This window comes from Mytilus californianus, unplaced genomic scaffold, assembly GCF_021869535.1.
Source record: "Mytilus californianus isolate M0D057914Y unplaced genomic scaffold, xbMytCali1.0.p SCAF_3, whole genome shotgun sequence".
NCBI classification, from domain to species: domain Eukaryota; kingdom Metazoa; phylum Mollusca; class Bivalvia; order Mytilida; family Mytilidae; genus Mytilus; species Mytilus californianus.
Window position 1 is genome coordinate 5,083,926 of NW_026262679.1, and position 19,995 is coordinate 5,103,920.

Consider the following 19,995-nt stretch of genomic DNA (forward strand, 5'->3'; position numbering starts at 1 on the left):
ATTTTAAGTTCAAGAAGGTTCTGGAGATAAACATGGGTAAAAATCTATCCTAAAGTAAGATTATTAAAAACTTGTCGATAATTATAAAGACCAAAGGATTACAAATATGAATGAAATGAAATCGGGATCAATTGTGAAAAAAACAAAATCCAGGCAATATGTGGTGTCTAAAAATTGATATCTAGAGGTTACATATATCTTTGTCTAGAGGTTACATATATCTTTGTCAATACACTTGTTCTGTAACAAGCACTAACTCACAAAATCTCAATCACAATAGTAAATTGAAAATTCAGCAATTAGCAAGCCACTGAAATGCAGATTATGGAGAGGGGGGGGGGGCTGGTGGTACAGACCCCCTTTTATGCAACATATAAGGTTAATGCATAGACTTTTTACAAGTTAACTATTTGTATAAAGCTTTATATTTTAGATGATAGAAGATCTGGAAAATTCATACCTTGAACACAGATACCTTGTGTTCTGAAGTTTCTGTCTGTCATATGTCCACTGCCCTTGACCTCATTTTCATGGTTAAGCAAATACTTAAAAAACTCTAGCTTTTTTTATCACCAGAATTTCTAGCTAATTATATATATGATATTAACTATATTTGGTATACAAGACCCTTGGAAGGTCTTAGGTCTACATGTCTGGCAGGTTTAACTATTTATGGTTATGTTTTCTTGGGTCAAATCCATATCTAAGATACTATGAGCAATAGGTCAACTATATGTATGAATTTGAAATAAATGTAAGGTGTAAATGTCAGTGTGGCATGGTTCTTCTGACTTTGATATAATTTGTGCATTGGTCAATGTTAAGTTTTGGTGGTTAGGTCCAAATTTCAGATACTATAATCAATGTGTCAATTTTACTTGACTTCTTGATTGACTAAGCCGTACATGTCAGTTTGGTAGGGTTCATCCGACCTTGATCTCATATTCATGATTCATTAGTCAATGTTAAGTTTCTGGGTTAGGTCCATAAACCATAAGCAAAAGGTCAACTATTTTTGGTGTATTTAATGATTGTTAGTTGTAAATGTCTGTCTGTCAAGGCTCTTCTGATTATGACCTCATATTCATGGTTCATTGGTCAATGTTTAGTTTTTGTGGTTAGGTCTTTTTCTCAGATATAATAGGTCAACTAGATTTGGTGTATGGAATGATTGAACATGTACATGTCTGTCAAGCAAAGTTCATCTTAATTTGCCCCCATTTCTACGGTTCATTGATAATATCAACTTTATATGACACATGTAGTAAAAGTGTATCTTTAAACTTACAACATAAGCATGAGGAATTGCAAATGAATATCCTTTTTGTCTCGCCTTGGACGAAAGTCGCAGAATGCGAGACATAGGGATTACAATCTGGCGGCAGGGACAGCGTATACTATTTGTATAAAGCTTTATATTTCAGAAGCTAGAAGACCTGAATGCTTCATACCAAGTATGCAGATACCTTATGTGACGAAATTTCTGTGTCTTATGTCCATTGTCCTTAACCTCATTTTCATGGTTCAGTGACTTCTTGAAAACAACTTATAGTTTTTTTGTCTTGTGAAATACTCACTTATGTGTAATAGACTAATAGGATAACTTTATTTGGTATATGGTTTCTTGTAAGGTCTGCATATCTGTCAGACAGGGTTCACCTTACCTCAACATCATTTTATTGATCATTGATCAAGGTTTAGTTTACATGGTCAAGTCCATATCTCCGATACTACACGCAATAGGTCAACTATATTTGGTGTATACAATGTTAAGTTTTTATGGTTTTGTCAGTTTATCAGATACTATGAGCAGTAGTTCAATTAAATATGGTGTATGTTCTTCTAGCAGTGGATATTCAAATTGCATTATCTGGCCAAGTAAAACAGGCACATTTTGGCTTTTTTTTTTATTTACACACAATTCTGCATTCTCCAGATGCTTACAAACTTTCAGAAAATACGTGAGATCTTTCATTTACCTACCTGTTAACTTAATGTCGAAGGCTCAATCAATTTATTTCATGCAGTTTGGTGTTTCATGTATTAGGAAAAGTCAGTGAATGGTAGAAAATGCAAATGTACCAAAAAATCAGATCCAAATCGGCAGGCTTTAGAATAGAATAAATCCAGAGGAGTATAATAAAAAAAAAATTTAAATCCAAGGGATGCAATTCTGGTAAAATTTGGTCAACTAGAACGAATGCAACTGGATCTGTTGGTCATTATTATACATTAATACTTGTATACCAGAAATCAACCCATGATCGGCTAGCATTACCAAAATGGTGTGTTCATAACATCCTTGAAAAGTCAAAAGGCAGTAATTAAGCCAAAACTCTGTCAAACAGAACAAAACAAGAACTTGGTCTATAGGCCATCACTATACACCTGTGTACCAAATATCATCTAATCTGCAGACAGTCTAAAAAAAGTTCAGACAAGTACAATTTCAGAAATTTTCTTTTCATATGACAAATGTTGGTAAACTTTCCTGGATAGGATGGCTCACTTGGCTAAAAATCAGATTAATATCTGCATGATGAGGAGAATTATTTGATTCCAGAAGGTAGGACATGGGTACTACTAAATGGCAGGGGTACAAAATAATCCATGATAAAATTGTGTTTAACACACAATTTTTTTTTAAAACCTTTTTTAAAACCTATTTAACTTTATATTTACTATAGGAGAGGCATAAAGATATCAAAGGGATATTCAAACTCAAAGTCGAAAATAAACTAAAAAAACAAAACACAACACAACATAGAATACTAAAGACACGAACCCCATCATGACTCACATCTAGAAATTGACTAAACTTTATGACAATAGAGATATTTCAGCTTCCCAATTGTGAACTTTCCATTTCTATATAGCAAAAATTCATAACCAGTATATTTCAGTAGAAAGTACCTATAATAGGACTAATGTCATATCTTCAAATTCTGTAACTATTTATAGTTTTTGGTTAATGTTGCTATATAGAAATGGAAAGTTCACAATTGGGAAGCTGAAATATCTCTATTGTCATAAAGTTTAGTTCTCAACTGACCCTCATTGTCAATATATGAGGCACACTATACTGTATCTGTTCTATTCTTTATTTCAAGTTCTATGGAATAGATGCATTCATCATAGTCACCAAACTTTAAATTATTCAGTGAGAGAACATCATCTATATAGTGGAAAGTGAAGTTAAAGGATAAAGCTAGCTTCATTTCATTCTGCCTAAGAAGCTTCTGTATGATGTCAGCCTTATATGAATAAAGGAACAAGTCGGCAAGAAGAGGAGCACAGTTGATTTTTTTTTATTTTATAAAAATATATATTTGTCTAAAAAATAGAAACATGCATGTATATCTGTAAAACATAAAACAAATCATTAACAAAGTTAAAGCAAAATTTAACAGTCACAAGAGTTCAAAAAATGTTATCAAATCTATGTATCTAACACTACCTAAATATCTGAAAGAGAAAACACTCATTATACTAATAATCCCAACAAAATGTTTAATATGCAAAACATGGAAAAATAGACTTTTGATTTTCATTCTTATGCTGTAGTTAATACTGAAATATTTCTCTATAACAACATGCAACACTTGATTTAATACACTATGATTGCCTTTAGGTTTGTAGTTTCTATTATCAAGCATTTTGTCAGGTAATAAACAACAAAATTTGCTGAAGATCTCAAGTTTTACATTGTTTCATGTATATCCACCTCATAATTGCTCATTTCCTATTTTCCTAATTTCCTCTATCCACAATAACTTCATATGATATGCACTTTTCTTTGAAGAGAATTAAGTTCTACTACACTGTCCAAGGCAATGAACATTACTATCCACTCCTACATATTAATTATTTAGTTTGAAAATAAACATGTTGGAGACAAACTTCATTTAAGTTTGGCAGTACATGTATGATTAAAAAATGCAAAAACCTTAGATATTTTATACAATGGTATTCATTTGTATAGTTGGATCATTGATGTTTGAGTTAACATCATTTGGTTACAAAATTAATTTGTTCACAGAATTAAAAATGTTTTAACTTTTTGCACAAATATCTATGCTATCAAATTAGATAATTTATAAACAATCCATGCAAATTAAGATACAGAAAAAAATAATTTGTTCTTGTGAGTACAGAAGTTTTAATAAAAAATACTTTTAAAAGATCACAGGAATTATGTTTCAAAATCGGGTATAGTGCTCTCTCCAACAGAAAACAAAGAGGACAATCAGGAAAAAGGCCTAATTTACAATCAATAAATAAAAGTCAAATAAAATAACTAGAGTTATCTCCCATTCTTTACTTGAGAAATTCACATAAACAACCAATAAAATGGTCTAAAGCATGAAAAGTGAACAATTCTATATTATGTAAATAAATGTTTAAAAAACTGTTCATATATATACTATCACAGTCAAAATCAAATCATTATGACATACAACAAAACATCAATGTCAAAATTAAAACTAGCTGTTCAATAAATACAAATACTTATTTATCCTGGATCAAGCTGTTTTACCTTTAACATATGTTTCACCAATTTACAAAAAAATATTATAATGTACATGAATAAATATATTTACTCTAAAAAATAAAGCTCTTCTATAATATTTAATTGTTCTGGATAGGAGGGTCTTCATGTAACTAAAACTCATACAATTCAATTTTATACTTTCTCAAAGCATGTATTAAGTGTACATGTATTTGGCAGCTTTTACTTACAAATAATATAATGTAGGTCTTTGATTCTGGTCATATTTCCAATGTTCTTAAGGATATTTAAAGAAAATATTCTATTTTTGGCAAGAACAAAAATTAGGCTTCTTCAAAGTTTGCAAAGGTTATGGATGGTGATGGTCAATTAATATTACTGGCCGGGAAAAAAATACTGGACAAAAAATAAAAAATAAAAATAATTTGCATTGAGATGCAACGTCTATAACAATGAGCCAAAACCGTTGGAAACCAGATACAACATTATTGTTTTGCTGGTACTACTGTTAAGGGCATACATACAGTTTTGATCCCACGGTGAAGTTTTGATGAGTTTGCATACAAGCTATTTTTCACCTAGTCAATTCAAATATGTAATAAAAAATATATCTTCATGTGCTACTTTTAGAGATAAATGGGGTTGAAACTTTGGACATTTACTGGAAATTTTGGTTTCCTGGACATTTCTATCCTTTGGAAAGACATATCTAACTTTTTTGTTTCAAAAGATAAATGCAAGCGGATTTTTGTAAAAACATTTGGAATATCTTTTCTACATAAGTTGGCTTTGGACTTTTGTAACAATTCTTTGGAAGTAATAAATTTTTATCATATTTTCACTATTTTATTAAAAAATGGCATTTTTTTATGTATATTGATCTACTTAAAAAAAAACTTCATCGGTGAAATGTTCATAAAAATTGGCACAAGTAATCTTCACACATAATTAAATCAAATTTCATTTTTAAAAAGAGATGTCCATTAACTAGTTTTCAAGTTAAATCAGTCTGAATAATAAAAATCAGTCTGAATAATTTTCTGAATAATAAAAATCAGTCTGAATAATAAAAATCAGTCAGAAATTTCATCTTTTCCTGATATGTTACAGTATGACATAGCGAAAAATAACATTTTACTTTAGGGACGTCATTACCTCCCCTGTAACTGTATCGTATGCCCTTAAAGCATGAAATCATTAACAACATTTTGTTAAACAATAATATTATATACATGTAAATCATTATTGAAAACAAATGGAATTGTATAGAGATTAAATTAAAACTTTGATATGAGAAGAATGTTCATTCAGTCTGGTATATATCAATATTTTCTCTATGTCAAATCTGCAGAAAATTCCAGAATCTAGTATAAACACTATTTGCATTAAAATAGCAGAATAAAATTTGATCTTCCATACAATTCATTGTGTATTTCATTGTGTAGTTTGACTGGTAAAATTGTAACTTTACACTTAAAGAACATTATGCGTAGTTATTTACAAAAACTTCATTTGTAGCCTTGTCCAAAAGTCTGGATTTTGTACTTTACAACTACAAATTAATCTGAGTTATTCCCCTTCTATGGTATGTAGTTGTTTGTAGCAGTAAATTAAGACATATTTTACTGTTTTTTTGCACTTGTAATATTAGGTCTTACAATATGAATTATGTAATACTTGTATATCTACATTTCCAATGTTATTTGAACAAATTATATTATATAGCTAAAATATATATAATATCACCTCTATCTTCCAGTAAAGCATTATTACTTCCTGGGAAAGGAACTACTTTTATCTTCATCAAGGCAATTTTTCTGTTTTAAAAAAATCTAAATAAATGTTGTAGGAAGGGCTATGACTGACAAAATCATAGAGGTGTAATGGTATTTATTTTGATATTTCAGGAAAGATTCCTTACATACCAGTATTTGTATTCTTCACCATTTTGATATTAACATCATTTGAGTCCTATTTAAAGATTAGACAGAAAAGGGAAAAAATACTGAAATGAACAATATTTTATTTTCTTTTGAACTTATTTTATGTTGATTTTTCTGGGCAAAAAATGATAGCAGATATTCGGTTGTTATATATGTCAAGACATACTGTATACATGTATATACATGTACAGAAAATTACTATAATTCAGCGCATTTAGGTGAATCATTAATACACATTAATAGATTTTGATTGATTGAGGCTGGTTAACAGCCTGTGTCATGTAAAATATAGACTTGGGTAATAAACAAATAAATAAACTGTGAACACAGAGATATGTCTAGCCTTATTGTAATCTTGATAATGCAAATGTTGAAATTAAAATAGCAATACTTTAACATGTAAGTTATGCAAATATTCAAAGTCAATGAACCATGACTGAAGGTACATGGCTAAACAATCTCCATGGAAATGAAATTTGCCAATGCTAATACAACTGCATACCAAATACCATTGACCAATCATAAGTCGTTCCCTTTAAACAAACCTAAACACAAACATTAACTTATAAACTATGTAAAAGTTTCAAAGTCAATAAACCATGATGAGGGGTGGGGCTATATAATCTCCATGAAAACAAGACTTGCAAATGTCAATAAATTTGCATACCAAATATCATTAACTTAACATTAGCAGTTCATCTTAAACTGATTTAATCACAAACTAATACATGCTAACTAAGCAAAAGTTTCAAAATCAGTAGACCATGACTGGGGGGCGAGGCCAAATATTCTCCATGGAAATGGGATGTGCTAATGCTTATACAACTGCATACCAATTAACATTGGCCTACCACTAATGGTTCCCCTTGAACTGACCTAATCACAAACTAATACATGTAAACTAAGAAAAAGTTTCAAAGTCAATAGACCATGACTGAGGGGGCAGAGCCAAATAATCTCCATGGAAATAAGATATGCCAATGCTTATACAACTGCATACCAAATATCATTGAACTACCACTAGTGGATCACCATAAACTAGACCTAATCTCAACCTTATACATTGTTGATGCTGCCGCCACAGGAAACAGCATACCTATGTCTCGCTTTTTGACTCTGTCAAGGCTAGACAAAATTGAATGAAGTCAATACTGATAGATAACACTGATAGTGAAAGACAATTACATCACTGATATACTCTACTTAAATGGCAATTGTGGTTGTTGAGTTCTACATTGTCATGCATTAGTCAATAACTGAAATAAAACCTGGCTAAAAATGCCTAACTCTGTCCTTCTATAGTGAGTGCTCAAACGTTTTAGAATGAAACAGCAGTTGTTGATTATTCACTTGGCACATGGTACCATGATGAACAGATTTATCCTTAAAGAAGCTTGTTAATTTCTGGATGGTCTCTGCTAAGTTTTTCTAAAGCTTTGTCAAATTTCATCAGATCTTCTAAAGACTTCAATCCAAGTTTTTCTTCCAAACATTTGTAGAAAAAATCTGGAGCCTTTAAATAAAAAAAAGAGTTCATTGAAAATACATGAAAAATTGTAACAGAGAATGAATATCTACTTTATTAATCTGTTTTTATGTGATGAGGTAATAAAACTTTAACAAAAGGGGTTTGATGTTTTTACTTATGATTGTTGGCTTGTCTGCTCTTTCTTTCAACTATATTTTCCAGTTTTGTTGATTTGTTTATTCATTGAAATACATATATCAAACATTTTTTATGCATACAAAATTAAACATTAACATTTTCAGGTTTTATTTAAATATTTAACAGGAATTAAAAAGGCTACATCAAATCTGTTGACATGCTTGAGATAAATGATTGATTGATGTTTGTTTCATGTCCAGTGGCAAATATTTCATACATGTTGAGGACAAGAATAAATTAACAATAAATATAATAGGTAGGTCCTGTACTAGAGGCAGTCCAGGATGAAGGTAAGGTAAATTTGGATTGTCATTGGAAAATGAGGATATATTGGATAGGCACAGAAATTTTGCCTTGCAACAGGTACCATATTTTTATTCCACAGTCACCCTTGGGATGTGATTCAGATAGAGACATTATAGAGAGTAAGAAGGAATAATAACATGTACTAAAATATGTTGAAAAATAAATGTTGTATATCAAAACTAATGAAAATGACTAGGTAACAATTCTCTTGTGCCAAGGAAACTTGTGTTCAATAAGTGAAACAAACATTATTGTGTCTACAAAGTGACAACAATGATAGAAATGTAATACTTAACAGTTAAATTCATATTTAGAAAGTATACTTTTGACTGACCTGTTGGCAAAACTTTACTAATTACAGGTCATAGATTTTTCTTTTTTTTTCTATTTTTTTTGTTGTTGTTTTGTTTACTTGTCTGCTGACCTTATTTTTCTATCAAAAATAAATTTTATAAAAGATTGGGACAACAGAATTTCAGGTTTGAAAAAAAAACCTCCTAATTGGCAAAAAGTTAGCAGGATCAAAAACTTTACGAGGGAAGACTTCTTTTATTACAATAAATTCATTAAATGTCATATCAATGAGGCAGTTGGTAGCATTGTGTCCAGGGAACTGCCAAAAGAATTGAAAATAGACCTGATTCGTTCAAGGGTAGTGAAGTCCATGTACAACAATTCCACCTAATAGGAGATTTTATGTGAGTTAATATTGCCATGTGAAGAAAGTTTTATACAGCAGTTTAAAAATCTACAAAATTAGTACTAACTTAACTACATGGCTTAATGTACCCATCTTTTAACTCATTCGCCCTCAAGAGATTTCTGGAAAATCAGGCATTTTCAAAAATTTGCAATCATATGCAAATTATATGCAAATTAGCAGACTCTTGATGCTGTAACTGGTGCTCATCTATTAAACTATGTATTGAGATTTGGGGGGCAGATGGCATGGGTGGGGGGTGAGGTGGGAGGTGGAATATTTTCTCATGGGTTTGAACCCACCCCTACTGAAAAATGTTAATTTTCCGGCGGATGGCATGGGTGGGGGTGGGATTGGAGGTGGAATATTTTCTTGTGGGTTTGAACCCACCCCCACTGAAAAATGTTAATTTTCTGTCTATTTTCCGATTTTAAAACGACCTTGAGAGGTGAACATTGACCAGACTGTTTTTCTTTGTCATTCAAGTATTACCCTATAGTTACAGCAGTCCATTCATGCTAACTGGGAGTATATTGGACTTGAGTGTCTTGCTGGGGAATTATTATTGTCAAGTCAGGTCTGCCTAAATGTCCGTTTTTACAAAACGGTGACCTAGATTTTACAGACTAGATTCCTATTGGCCATATTATACCTCGTTGTGTTCCTGTACCACCTCTGCATGCATTTATGATAATAGTTTATACCTACAGTCACTACCAGTTACGTAGTGGCCATCAAAAGATGACCACCTCCACCTGATTTTGGCTACTTTTCACGTTTTTCAGATTTTGAATTCTTAAACCGCTTTCAAAGTGCCATATTTTCATGAACAGATATCTGAGAAGAGTTTATGGACCATGAACTGCTTGGTTGAAGTCCCTGCTATCATGACAGTTCAGCTGGGGCAGTTCAAAAAAGGTATGGAGGGTCATACGGGCTATCAAAGAATGGTTGTCGCCATCACGCCTACAGGCGGGATTGGGGCTAAAGGGTTAATAGTTAGTTCAATAGTAGAATACCTAGTTTATAATAATATAATAATAATAATAAATACTTTATTTAAAGAGTCTGTACATTTTATATAGCTTACCCCTCTAAATAATTTATACTGTACATTTTATATAGCTTACCCCTCTAAATAATTTATACCATAATTTTATATAGCTTACCACTCTTGATAATTTATACCGTACATTTTATATAGCTAACCACTCTAAATAATTTATACTAAAATTGAGAATGGAAATGGGGAATATGTCAAAGAGACAACAACCCGGCCAAAGAGCAGATAACAGCCGAAGGCCACCATTGTTTCTTCAACGCAGGGAGAAAATCCCGCACCCGGAAGTGGTCCTCAGCTGGCCCCTAAATAAAAATGTGTACTAGTTCAGTGAAAATGGACGTCATACTAAACTCCAAAACATATAAATGAACTAAAATTAAAAAACATACAAGACTAACAAAGGCCAGAGGCTCCTGACTTGGGACAGGCGCAAAAATGCGGCGGAGTTAAACATGTTTTGTGAGATCTCAACCCTCCCCCTATACCTCTAGCCAATGTAGAATAAAGAAAACACAGCGATATGCACAGTAAAACTCAGTTTAAAAGAAGTCTGAGTCCGATGTCAGAATAGGTAACTAAGCAAAATGACAACGATACATAAATTAACAAAGGACTACTAGCAGTTACTGATATACCAGCTTCAGACCTCAATTAAAACTGATTGAAAGATTATGTCTTCATCCTATGAAAATCAAGTACAATCCCTCCCGTTAGGGGTTTAGTATCATGCCATCATAAAACATATGAGAAGAACATAACCCGTATCATGCCAACAATTGGTTTTAGAATAAATGTGTTTATTTCTGATGCAAAGACCCTATGAGTGAATCAATATTAATACCAAAATATGACAACAGTATTGTAACTATATCCCTTCTGAATAAGTCTGTTTAAAGAATGGTTAGCTTTTGAGGTGAATGCCGACATTTTTGTGATTTGTAAAGAATATTACTATAAAAAATTGGATGAGAAATACCTGAACTTATGAGATGTCTGCATGTTAATTTATATTTCCGAATGATGTCCTTGTACCGATGATAAAATTTAGTAAATGTTTTGACTAATTTGTGATATCGAAAACCCTGGTGTAATTTTTTTTTATAGTAATACAGAAATTTCTTTCGTAAAAATCAAATACGTTGTTACATACACAAGCGAATCGAACAAGTTGCGATATATAAACATCATAAGATGGTGACAAGGGAACGTCACCATCTAAAAATGGATAATTAACAATAGGAAATGAAAAATCATCTCTTTTGTCATAAATTTTGGTATTAAGCTTCCCGTTAAAGATATAGATATCAAGATCCAGGAAAGGGCAGTGTTCATTGTTAGTATTAGCTTTATTTAAGGTCATCTTGGCAGGATAAATCTCTTTAGTGTACATACTGAAGTCGTCATTATTGAGAGCCAATATATCATCTAAATATCTAAAAGTGTTATAAAATTTTTGAATTAGATGTTGTTTCGATGGGTCTTTGTTGATTTTAGTCATAAATTGTAACTCATAATAATACAGAAACAGGTCCGCAATAAGTGGTGCACAGTTAGTCCCCATGGGAATTCCAATAACTTGACGATATAAGGAATCTCCATAGCGAACAAAAATTTTATCTAGTAAAAATTCAGGGGCAGTTATAGTATCAAAGCAGGTCCAATTGACAAAGTTCTTTTATTTGTTGTTACTAAAAAATGACCTAAAAGAGTTTGAACATATATATTCGCATTCTAACTTTTTAAATGCCCATTTAATCAGGTGTGTGAATTTATTCTTAATAAGATTATGAGGCAAAGTTGTATACTGGGTAGAAAAATCAAAACTTTGAACAGATTGGAAATCACCACTATAAGCATGCAATTTATCAAGTACTTCCAACGAATTTTTGACACTCCAAAAGTAATTAATTCCACTATTTTCAAAGGCCTTATTTGAACAATTTATTACCAGGTTTTTGATTGTACCAAGTGTACTAGTAAGTAGAATAGATAGTTTAGTAGTGGAACAATGGCTTGAAGACGAAATAAATCTATATTTGTAAGGAGTTTTGTATGTTGGTGAATTCGTGATTTCCTTTTTCAGAACCTCAATGTAAAATTTACGTCAAACAATAATGATATTGTTAGCAGACTTATCAGCCGGGACAAAAACAAATTCCTTGGCAAGTTCTTTTAGCTTATGTTTGATACGAGAAATAGGGCTATTATGGTTGTTGTTAGGAGTATACTGTACATTTTATATAGCTTACCCCTTTAAATAATTTATACCATACATTTTATATAGCTTACCCTTCTAAAATAATTTATACCGTACATTTTATATAGCTTACACTTCTTAATAATTTATACCATACACTTTATATAGCTTACCCTTCAAAATAATTTATACCATACATTTTATATAGCTTACCCCTCCAAATAATTCATACCGTACATTTTATATAGCTTAACCTTCCAAATAATTCATACCGTACATTTTATATAGCTTACCCCTCCAAATAATTCATACCGTACATTTTATATAGCTTACCCTTCAAAATCATTTATTAAGACATTTCATATATCTTACCCTTCTAAATAATTTATACAAGAATCCAATTTGTTCACCTGTCAGTGAGTGAAGGCTAGAAAACCTAAGAAATAAAACATATGATAATAATTAGTAGCCATTTATGTTATAATATTGCACATTTACAATGGTATATAATAGCTACAGTTATTATACCTCAGTTATCATTTTTTTATATGAAGTAAGTACCCAATATTTTCACTATTTTTCAAATTGCAAGTGTTGAAGTATTTGACCGGTCAATAGTTTCCAACTATTTGCCCTTGATGAAACTATTTGACCGCAAGCGTCATTACATTTCGCAGAATTTCCACTGCAGCTACGGGTTTTTAACAATTCATTTGGGACTATCGGAATTCATCTCAATTATAAAAGCCTATTTCTGAGTCGTTAGAACACACACCAAGTCGCATCAGATGACAGGATCATAGTTCATGCAGTCAGGGCGTTTTGCGTTGCTTTCCGATGGAGATCTGGAAGGATTAATTAAGGACAAGGATGCCAAAAACACAAAAATCAGTCGTCCAAACTGCTAAAGTAATGACAGATCAAATGAATTCACTGAAATTTTTGTTCTGTTGTTGAATTTATTCTGTTGTTTTGAAAATAATAAAGCTTTAAACTTACAATTGCCTGCTTGTTATTGGAATGCATATTTACAATCAGATAATTGTCATTGGAATGGTAAGTTTATTGTTACCTCGGATTCAACTATTGCCCTCAGCTACTTCAGATCCATGAAAATTATAAAGAGTTACCGGTACTTTCATTTTTCAGAAGTATTTTCATTGGCTGATTCAAAGGGAAGTACACCTCGTCTGGGTGAAAATAAATAATCTGGCTGCCTTAAAGTTGGAAATGAATATTCTGACCTCACCAAATTTGCCAGGCCCCTCTACCTTAGAATCAAATGATCATTCCCTTACAAAGAAACTTACGCTTCTAATTGATTTTGTTTTAACCAGTTTTCTAAGTCCTGTTTTGTCCAGCTTAATACACCTATTTCTCTTGTCACATCCTCATAGTCGTTCACTACTTGATTCACTAAATCCTTCATTATTGCAGGCTGTCTTTTCTGTAATTAATTAAATTCTTGAAAACATTTTATTTAACAGTTTATTTGCTTTATAAAAGAATATTATCATGTACATCAGTAAACTCATGACTACATAACTATATAAATATATATCAGTCTAAAGAAAACAACCAACCCCAGCATATCAGTATCCTTGCACAAAAGTTTAGACATATATATGTAGGACTTTGAACAGTGATGGTTCTCTGAACCACAATAATACTCCGAACCATGATGGTCACACTGAAGTGCAATGGTTTGATGCTGGAGTACAATGGTGGCATTGTGATGCTGGAGTACAATGGTGGCATTGTGATGCTATCTTGTTGATAACTATGCCAAAGTGTGTTGGTGGTTGGTAATGCTTAAGTGAAGTGGGTTACATAAACTTTATTTTAAATGTTTTTCATGTCACATGTCTATGTAGAAGTAAATTTGTTTATTAGAAGCAACTTTTCAGATTTTTAAGTAAATCATTGAGAGTATAACCCATTTAATATCGAAACAGTCATGATCAATAGTTATTGCATTTCCAGTCATGACTGTAACCAATTGCTGTAAGGTTGTAGTTTACTTTGTAAATAGGCTTGGACAAAAATAACCCAACATTCATCCAATCGTTCAAGACGCTACATAGAAAGGTTATTTTCCATTAAAACCAGTACAAATTTCAATGACTGAAACCATGGTAGTTGTTTTAAATGCAATATAATAAGGGACTAATAAACTTATCACTATAGGTGGTTATTACTGCAGCTGGAGAAAATATGGAAAATTTGGTAAGGACACAGAATTTATCCTTTTATAGCTGCACTATTATGCATATTTAACATGAGAACAAGTGAATAAGGGGCTTATAAATTTTAATTACTATCGGAAAAGAGGAGTGATTAGTATAGTGGGGAAATTTAGCCTTCTGTAACAGATCTATGTATTTTTAAAATCTACATAAGATTTGTTTGTGTACGCAAGATTGGAGCATAGTATTCTCTTAATAGATATGGGTACGCAGACAGACTCTCCATTTTATAACATGTAAAGTATTTTCTTACTATTTCCACCTCCATTCAAAAAATCTGCCCCTTATTCAATATGGCTACAATAACCGTGAAGTGGGATATTACATGATGAAAATTATACCTTTTGTAACAACTGTCCTTCTAGTTCACCTCTCAATTCCAGAAACTTTTTTTCAAAATCATATTTGCCACTAAAATCATAGAATTTCTTAGATCCAATAAGGATACCAAGCCAGCCGTCAGGTCTGTATCTGTTTTGTAATAAAACAGGAATTATCATTTTGTCTCGAGCAAAAGCATACTCTGCCTCTACAAAACAAAAAGTTCTTTACATGATAAATCAGCACTTTTTTTACATGTTAAATATACAATCTGCTTTACATGTTAAATTGGCAAGCTTCTTTACATATTAAATTAGCATACTATTTTACATGTTAAATCGGCATGCTACTTTACATAATAGATTGGAAAACTACTTTACATATTAAATGGGTATGCTACTTTACATATGAAATTGGCATGCTACTTTACATATTAAAGGAGCCTGTTGTTCAGTGGTTGTCGTTTGTTGGTGTGGTTCATAGGTGTTTCTCGTTTCTTGTTTTGTATATAAATTAGACCATTGGTTTTCCTGTTTGAATTGTTTAACACTAGTCATTTTGGGGCCTTTATAGCTTGCTGTTTGGTGTGAGGTAAGGCTCTCTGTTGAAGGCGGTACTTTGACCTATAATTGTTAACTTTTATACATCGAGACTTGGAGAGTTGTCTCATTGGCACTCATATCACACCTTCTTATCTATATAAATAGGCATGCTACTTTACATATTAAATAGGCTTGCTACTTTACATATTAAATCGACATGCTACTTTACAAAGTTAAATCAACATACTACTTACATGTTAAATAGGCATGCTACTTTACAAGTTAAATCAGCATGCTACTTTACATATTAAATAGACAAGCTACTTAACATGTAAAATCGGCATGTACATATTAAAAAGGCATGCTTCTTAACATATTCAATAGGCATGCTACTTTACATGTGAAATCTGAATGCCACTTTACATGTTAAATGAGCATGCTCCTTTACATGTTAAATTGGCATGCTACTTTACATAGTAAGTAGGCATGCTACTTTACATGTTAAACAGGCATGATACTTTACAAAGTTAAATCAGCATGCTACTTTACATGTTAAATGGGCATGCTACTTAACATATGAAATAGGTATGCTCCTTTACATGTTAAATCAGCATGCTACTTTACATATTAAATAGACATGCTACTTTACATGTTAAATCAGCATACTTCTTTTCATATCAAATGAAATGCTACTTAACATATTAAATCGGCATGCTACTTACATGTTAAATCAGCATAAGACTTAACATGTTAAATCAGCAAGTTTTATTTTTTTTGTCATAATTCCATATATGCCCCTTAGTTTTACCTCTTTATATTATTAAAAATTGTACATTTGATTAGAATGGTATTCAAGTTTTAGTTTAACATAAATATCTTATTTTTGCAATAGTTATGAATAAACTGATAAGAAAAATAAATATAATCTACTGCTCTCTCAAATAAATGATTTTCTTAAGGATGTACACCTCTGAGGAGACAAAAATTTTTAATATTAAACTTTTTTTTCTTAACCTGATTTTTGGGTTTATATGACTGTAAGAAAGTAATTGATGAAGAATAAATGGTGAATGTGTCCATGGGACACGAAGATGCCCAGCTTGCATATTATGTTGTAAAGGGACATAACAGGAAGGTCTGTAAAAGTGACGCCACCAATATTCGAACTTGATCTGTGTTTTGTGGTAATTAGCATTGTGCATAAGTTTCATAACATTTGATTGAGGCAAACTAAGGTTAGAGAACGGAAATGAAAAATTCAGCAATATTTCCATTTGTAGAGAGACATAACTCTAAAACGGTAAAAGTGACACCACCAAAATTCAAACTTGATTTGTATTTTGTGGTAATAAGCATTGTGTATAGGTTTCATAACATTTGGTTGAGGCAAACTGAAGTTAGAGAAAGGAAATGAAAAATTCAGCAATATTTCCATTTGTAAAGGGGCATAACTCTAGAACGGTAAAAGTGACGCCACCAAATTTCAAACTTGGTCTGTGTTTTAAGGTAATAAGCATTGTGTATAACATTCATAAGGCAAACTAAAGTTAGAGAACGGAAACTAAAGATTTAGCAATTTTTCCATTTGGAAAGGGGCATAACTCTAGAACGGTAAAAGTGACACCACCAAAATTCAAATTTGATCTGTGTTTTGTGGTTATTAGCATTGTGTATAAGTTTCATATTATTTGGTTGCGGCAAACTAAAGTTAGAGAACGGAAATCAATTATGGGACGTGCGTACTGACGTACAGACGGACAAGGGTAAAACTTAATGCCCCCTCCGCTATGGCGGGGGCATAAAAAATCATATGGTGGTGCACTTCTTTTTTTGCTACGGCCATTTGAAAAAACCCATTTTTTATGAATTTCTCATTTTTCATCAATTTTTACACATTTTTGGGCTATTATCATGAAAAAATGACAACTTCATAATTAAACTTATTTTCATACTTTCACTAAAAAAGAAGTGGGCCAAATCTGAATAAGTTTGACTAAAAAAAACTAAAGGTTGGTGTTAATATTAGAAAGTTTCATAAAATTTTGTTGCTTTTTTTCGTGTCAAATTGACCATGCTGTCAATTTGTAAATTTGGGATTTTTCGTTTTTTTTTAGAACAAAAAGCATATTATTTCAACTTATTTATTATAAATGATTGAAAAAATACATATCTTAGAATTTCGAAAAGAAAAAACTGATATGGGAATGGGATGTACATATCTTTGGTAAAATCATTTCTTTGTACCCTCACCTATTTTCTCAACATTTTGTCTGATGACACTTACCAGATTGGTTATAAAATTTGACAATTTTATTACTCAAAAACTACTTATTGTAAGTACACATTTTTTCACAGAGTTTAGTTTGATTATAATGTTTTTATAATCATTGATATTTTCCACTTGTATTACATATTTTGGAAATAATTCCAGAACGAGATTTTAACGAGACTGAAACATCAGAAGAATACATCCTTAATAATCCTGAGTAATGACTCTTAGATTACAATTAAATATTTAAATAATTTAGGCAAAGCAAAGGTTGACAAGGCTTTTTTTCTAGAGGTAACAATCTATAACAAAGGATCTAAAAAATTTTTCACACAATTTCGTTTTTTTTTCAAACCATCAAATGCATACCAAAAGTCACAGACTTTTATATTATTGAGCTTTGTTTTGCCAGTTTTCATCGGTTAATACAAGAGGGTGACATTAAAAAAATTGTCATCCACTTAGTCATGTGTTAGATTTTCTGAGAAAGTCATATTCAAAATTACTTGACAACAAAAGTATTTTTTATTAAATGACAGAAATTTTTCTTGCAAACCTGTTCTGCAGTTTTTACTGTCCTTGTATTTTTCTGAGTAACAAATTAACACCACTGATGCCTTTTCTATAGCTGAAGCCATCATCTGAAGCATAGAACCTTCCATGAAATCTACATCTATCCATACAGGGAAATTGTTTTGTCTTAACTTGTCCTTTATCTGTAAAGCAATGTTATGTATTAAGTTATTTATCCTTACTTATTACAAATGAGTTTCAATCAAGAAAGTCTCCATAACTGTGTGAGACAAGAAATTCAAAATGTATGAAAATATATACACATTAATATCACTATTCCATACTGACATATATCTATCTTTTCATTGATCCAGATCGAGAGCAACCCCATAATCCATACAGAAAATGATAACAAAGTCTTATAAGTTGCACATATGATTCCCATAAGATGCCAGTAATAATTGTAAACAAATTAAATTGCTTTTATGTGCAGTTTGATAGTTCATATGAGTTAAAAAAAACTATAATAATGCTCATATGAGCAATTTCAAACCTTATATAAGCTTTCTATCATTTTTAGTTTTATGTAAAATTTTGGACTTGGGAAAACTTCTTCCATTTATCTTTTGTTTTGGTTATATTTGTTTGTTTATTTACAGTTTCTCTCTATCTGCTATAGGGTTTAAAAAAAAAATCATTATTCAAGGGCAATAATATTATGTCCTACAAGAAGTGGACTGACAATTTGGAGTTGTTGATCTATGTGTTGATTGTGTCTTGCTGATTATTTTAGCTGTTTACAGTTTCTCTCTATCTTTTAGAGTATTTGCCAAAAGCTCAAAAGGAGATAAAAATCATCATCTAATGGCAATTACTGCTATAAGTAGTTGACTGACAATGTCGGCCATATTGACATATTTGATAATCTAGCCTGCTGATCAATTTTGCTTTTTAAAGGGTCTATCTATCTATTATAGTTTTAAAGAAAATAGACAAAAACACAAAAAATTGGTAAAAAAGGTCATTTATAGGCAATAACTGCTATAAGGAGTTGACTAACAATTTTTGCCATGTTGACCTATTTGTAGATCTTGCTAATCATTTTTACTATTTAGATTTTTATTTATCTATAATAGTTTTCAAGACAATAATGCAACAAATTGGTAAAAATTGTCCTTTAAGGGCGATAACTCCAGTAAGGAGTTGACCAATGTTTATGGCAAAATTCACTTATTTGTAAATCTTGCTGATAATTATTTGCTATTTGAAGTTTCTCTCTATCAAGATATTTGACTAAACTTTGGTAAAAATTGCCATTTTAGGGCAATAACTCATGTGAATAGTCGAATGAAGATTAGAGCCATGTTTACTTATTTGTAGATCTAGTCTTGCTGGTCATTTATGCTAATTAAAGTTTCTATCTATCTATTATACTTGTGAAGATAATAGGTAAAAACTAAAAAAAAGGGAAAAAATTGTCATTTAAGGGCAATAACTCAGATAAGAAGTTGTCTGGTAGTTTTGATGTAAATGAATAGTAGGCAGAGTCTGGCAGACCTCAATATTCTGAACAGTTCTGCTTCTGTCAAATGATTCTTTATCTATAGCAGTTTTTAAGATAATAAACAAAACTTTGTTTTTACCCGTCATGTTTATTTTTAGCAATGTCTGCCATGTAGATTTGCAGGTTGGATCATCAGACACATTGTTTAAACTTAA

At 31.3% G+C, this 19,995-nt stretch overlaps 1 protein-coding gene across 1 annotated transcript in view; it reads right to left on the reverse strand.

Moving 5' to 3' along the window:
- Nucleotides 1–3,292: 3,292 nt before the first annotated feature.
- The window catches only part of LOC127732904 (uncharacterized), a 29,378-nt gene continuing 12,675 nt past the window's right edge, over nucleotides 3,293–19,995 (reverse strand). Inside the window, exons 8-12 of the mRNA XM_052242112.1 lie at nucleotides 18,320–18,479; nucleotides 14,973–15,160; nucleotides 13,696–13,832; nucleotides 12,758–12,821; nucleotides 3,293–7,966 (exon numbers count right to left, since the gene is read on the reverse strand). Of these exons, the coding sequence (XP_052098072.1) occupies nucleotides 7,838–7,966; nucleotides 12,758–12,821; nucleotides 13,696–13,832; nucleotides 14,973–15,160; nucleotides 18,320–18,479 (678 nt within the window). The 3' untranslated portion in view covers nucleotides 3,293–7,837. The remainder of the gene's footprint in view (nucleotides 7,967–12,757; nucleotides 12,822–13,695; nucleotides 13,833–14,972; nucleotides 15,161–18,319; nucleotides 18,480–19,995) is intronic.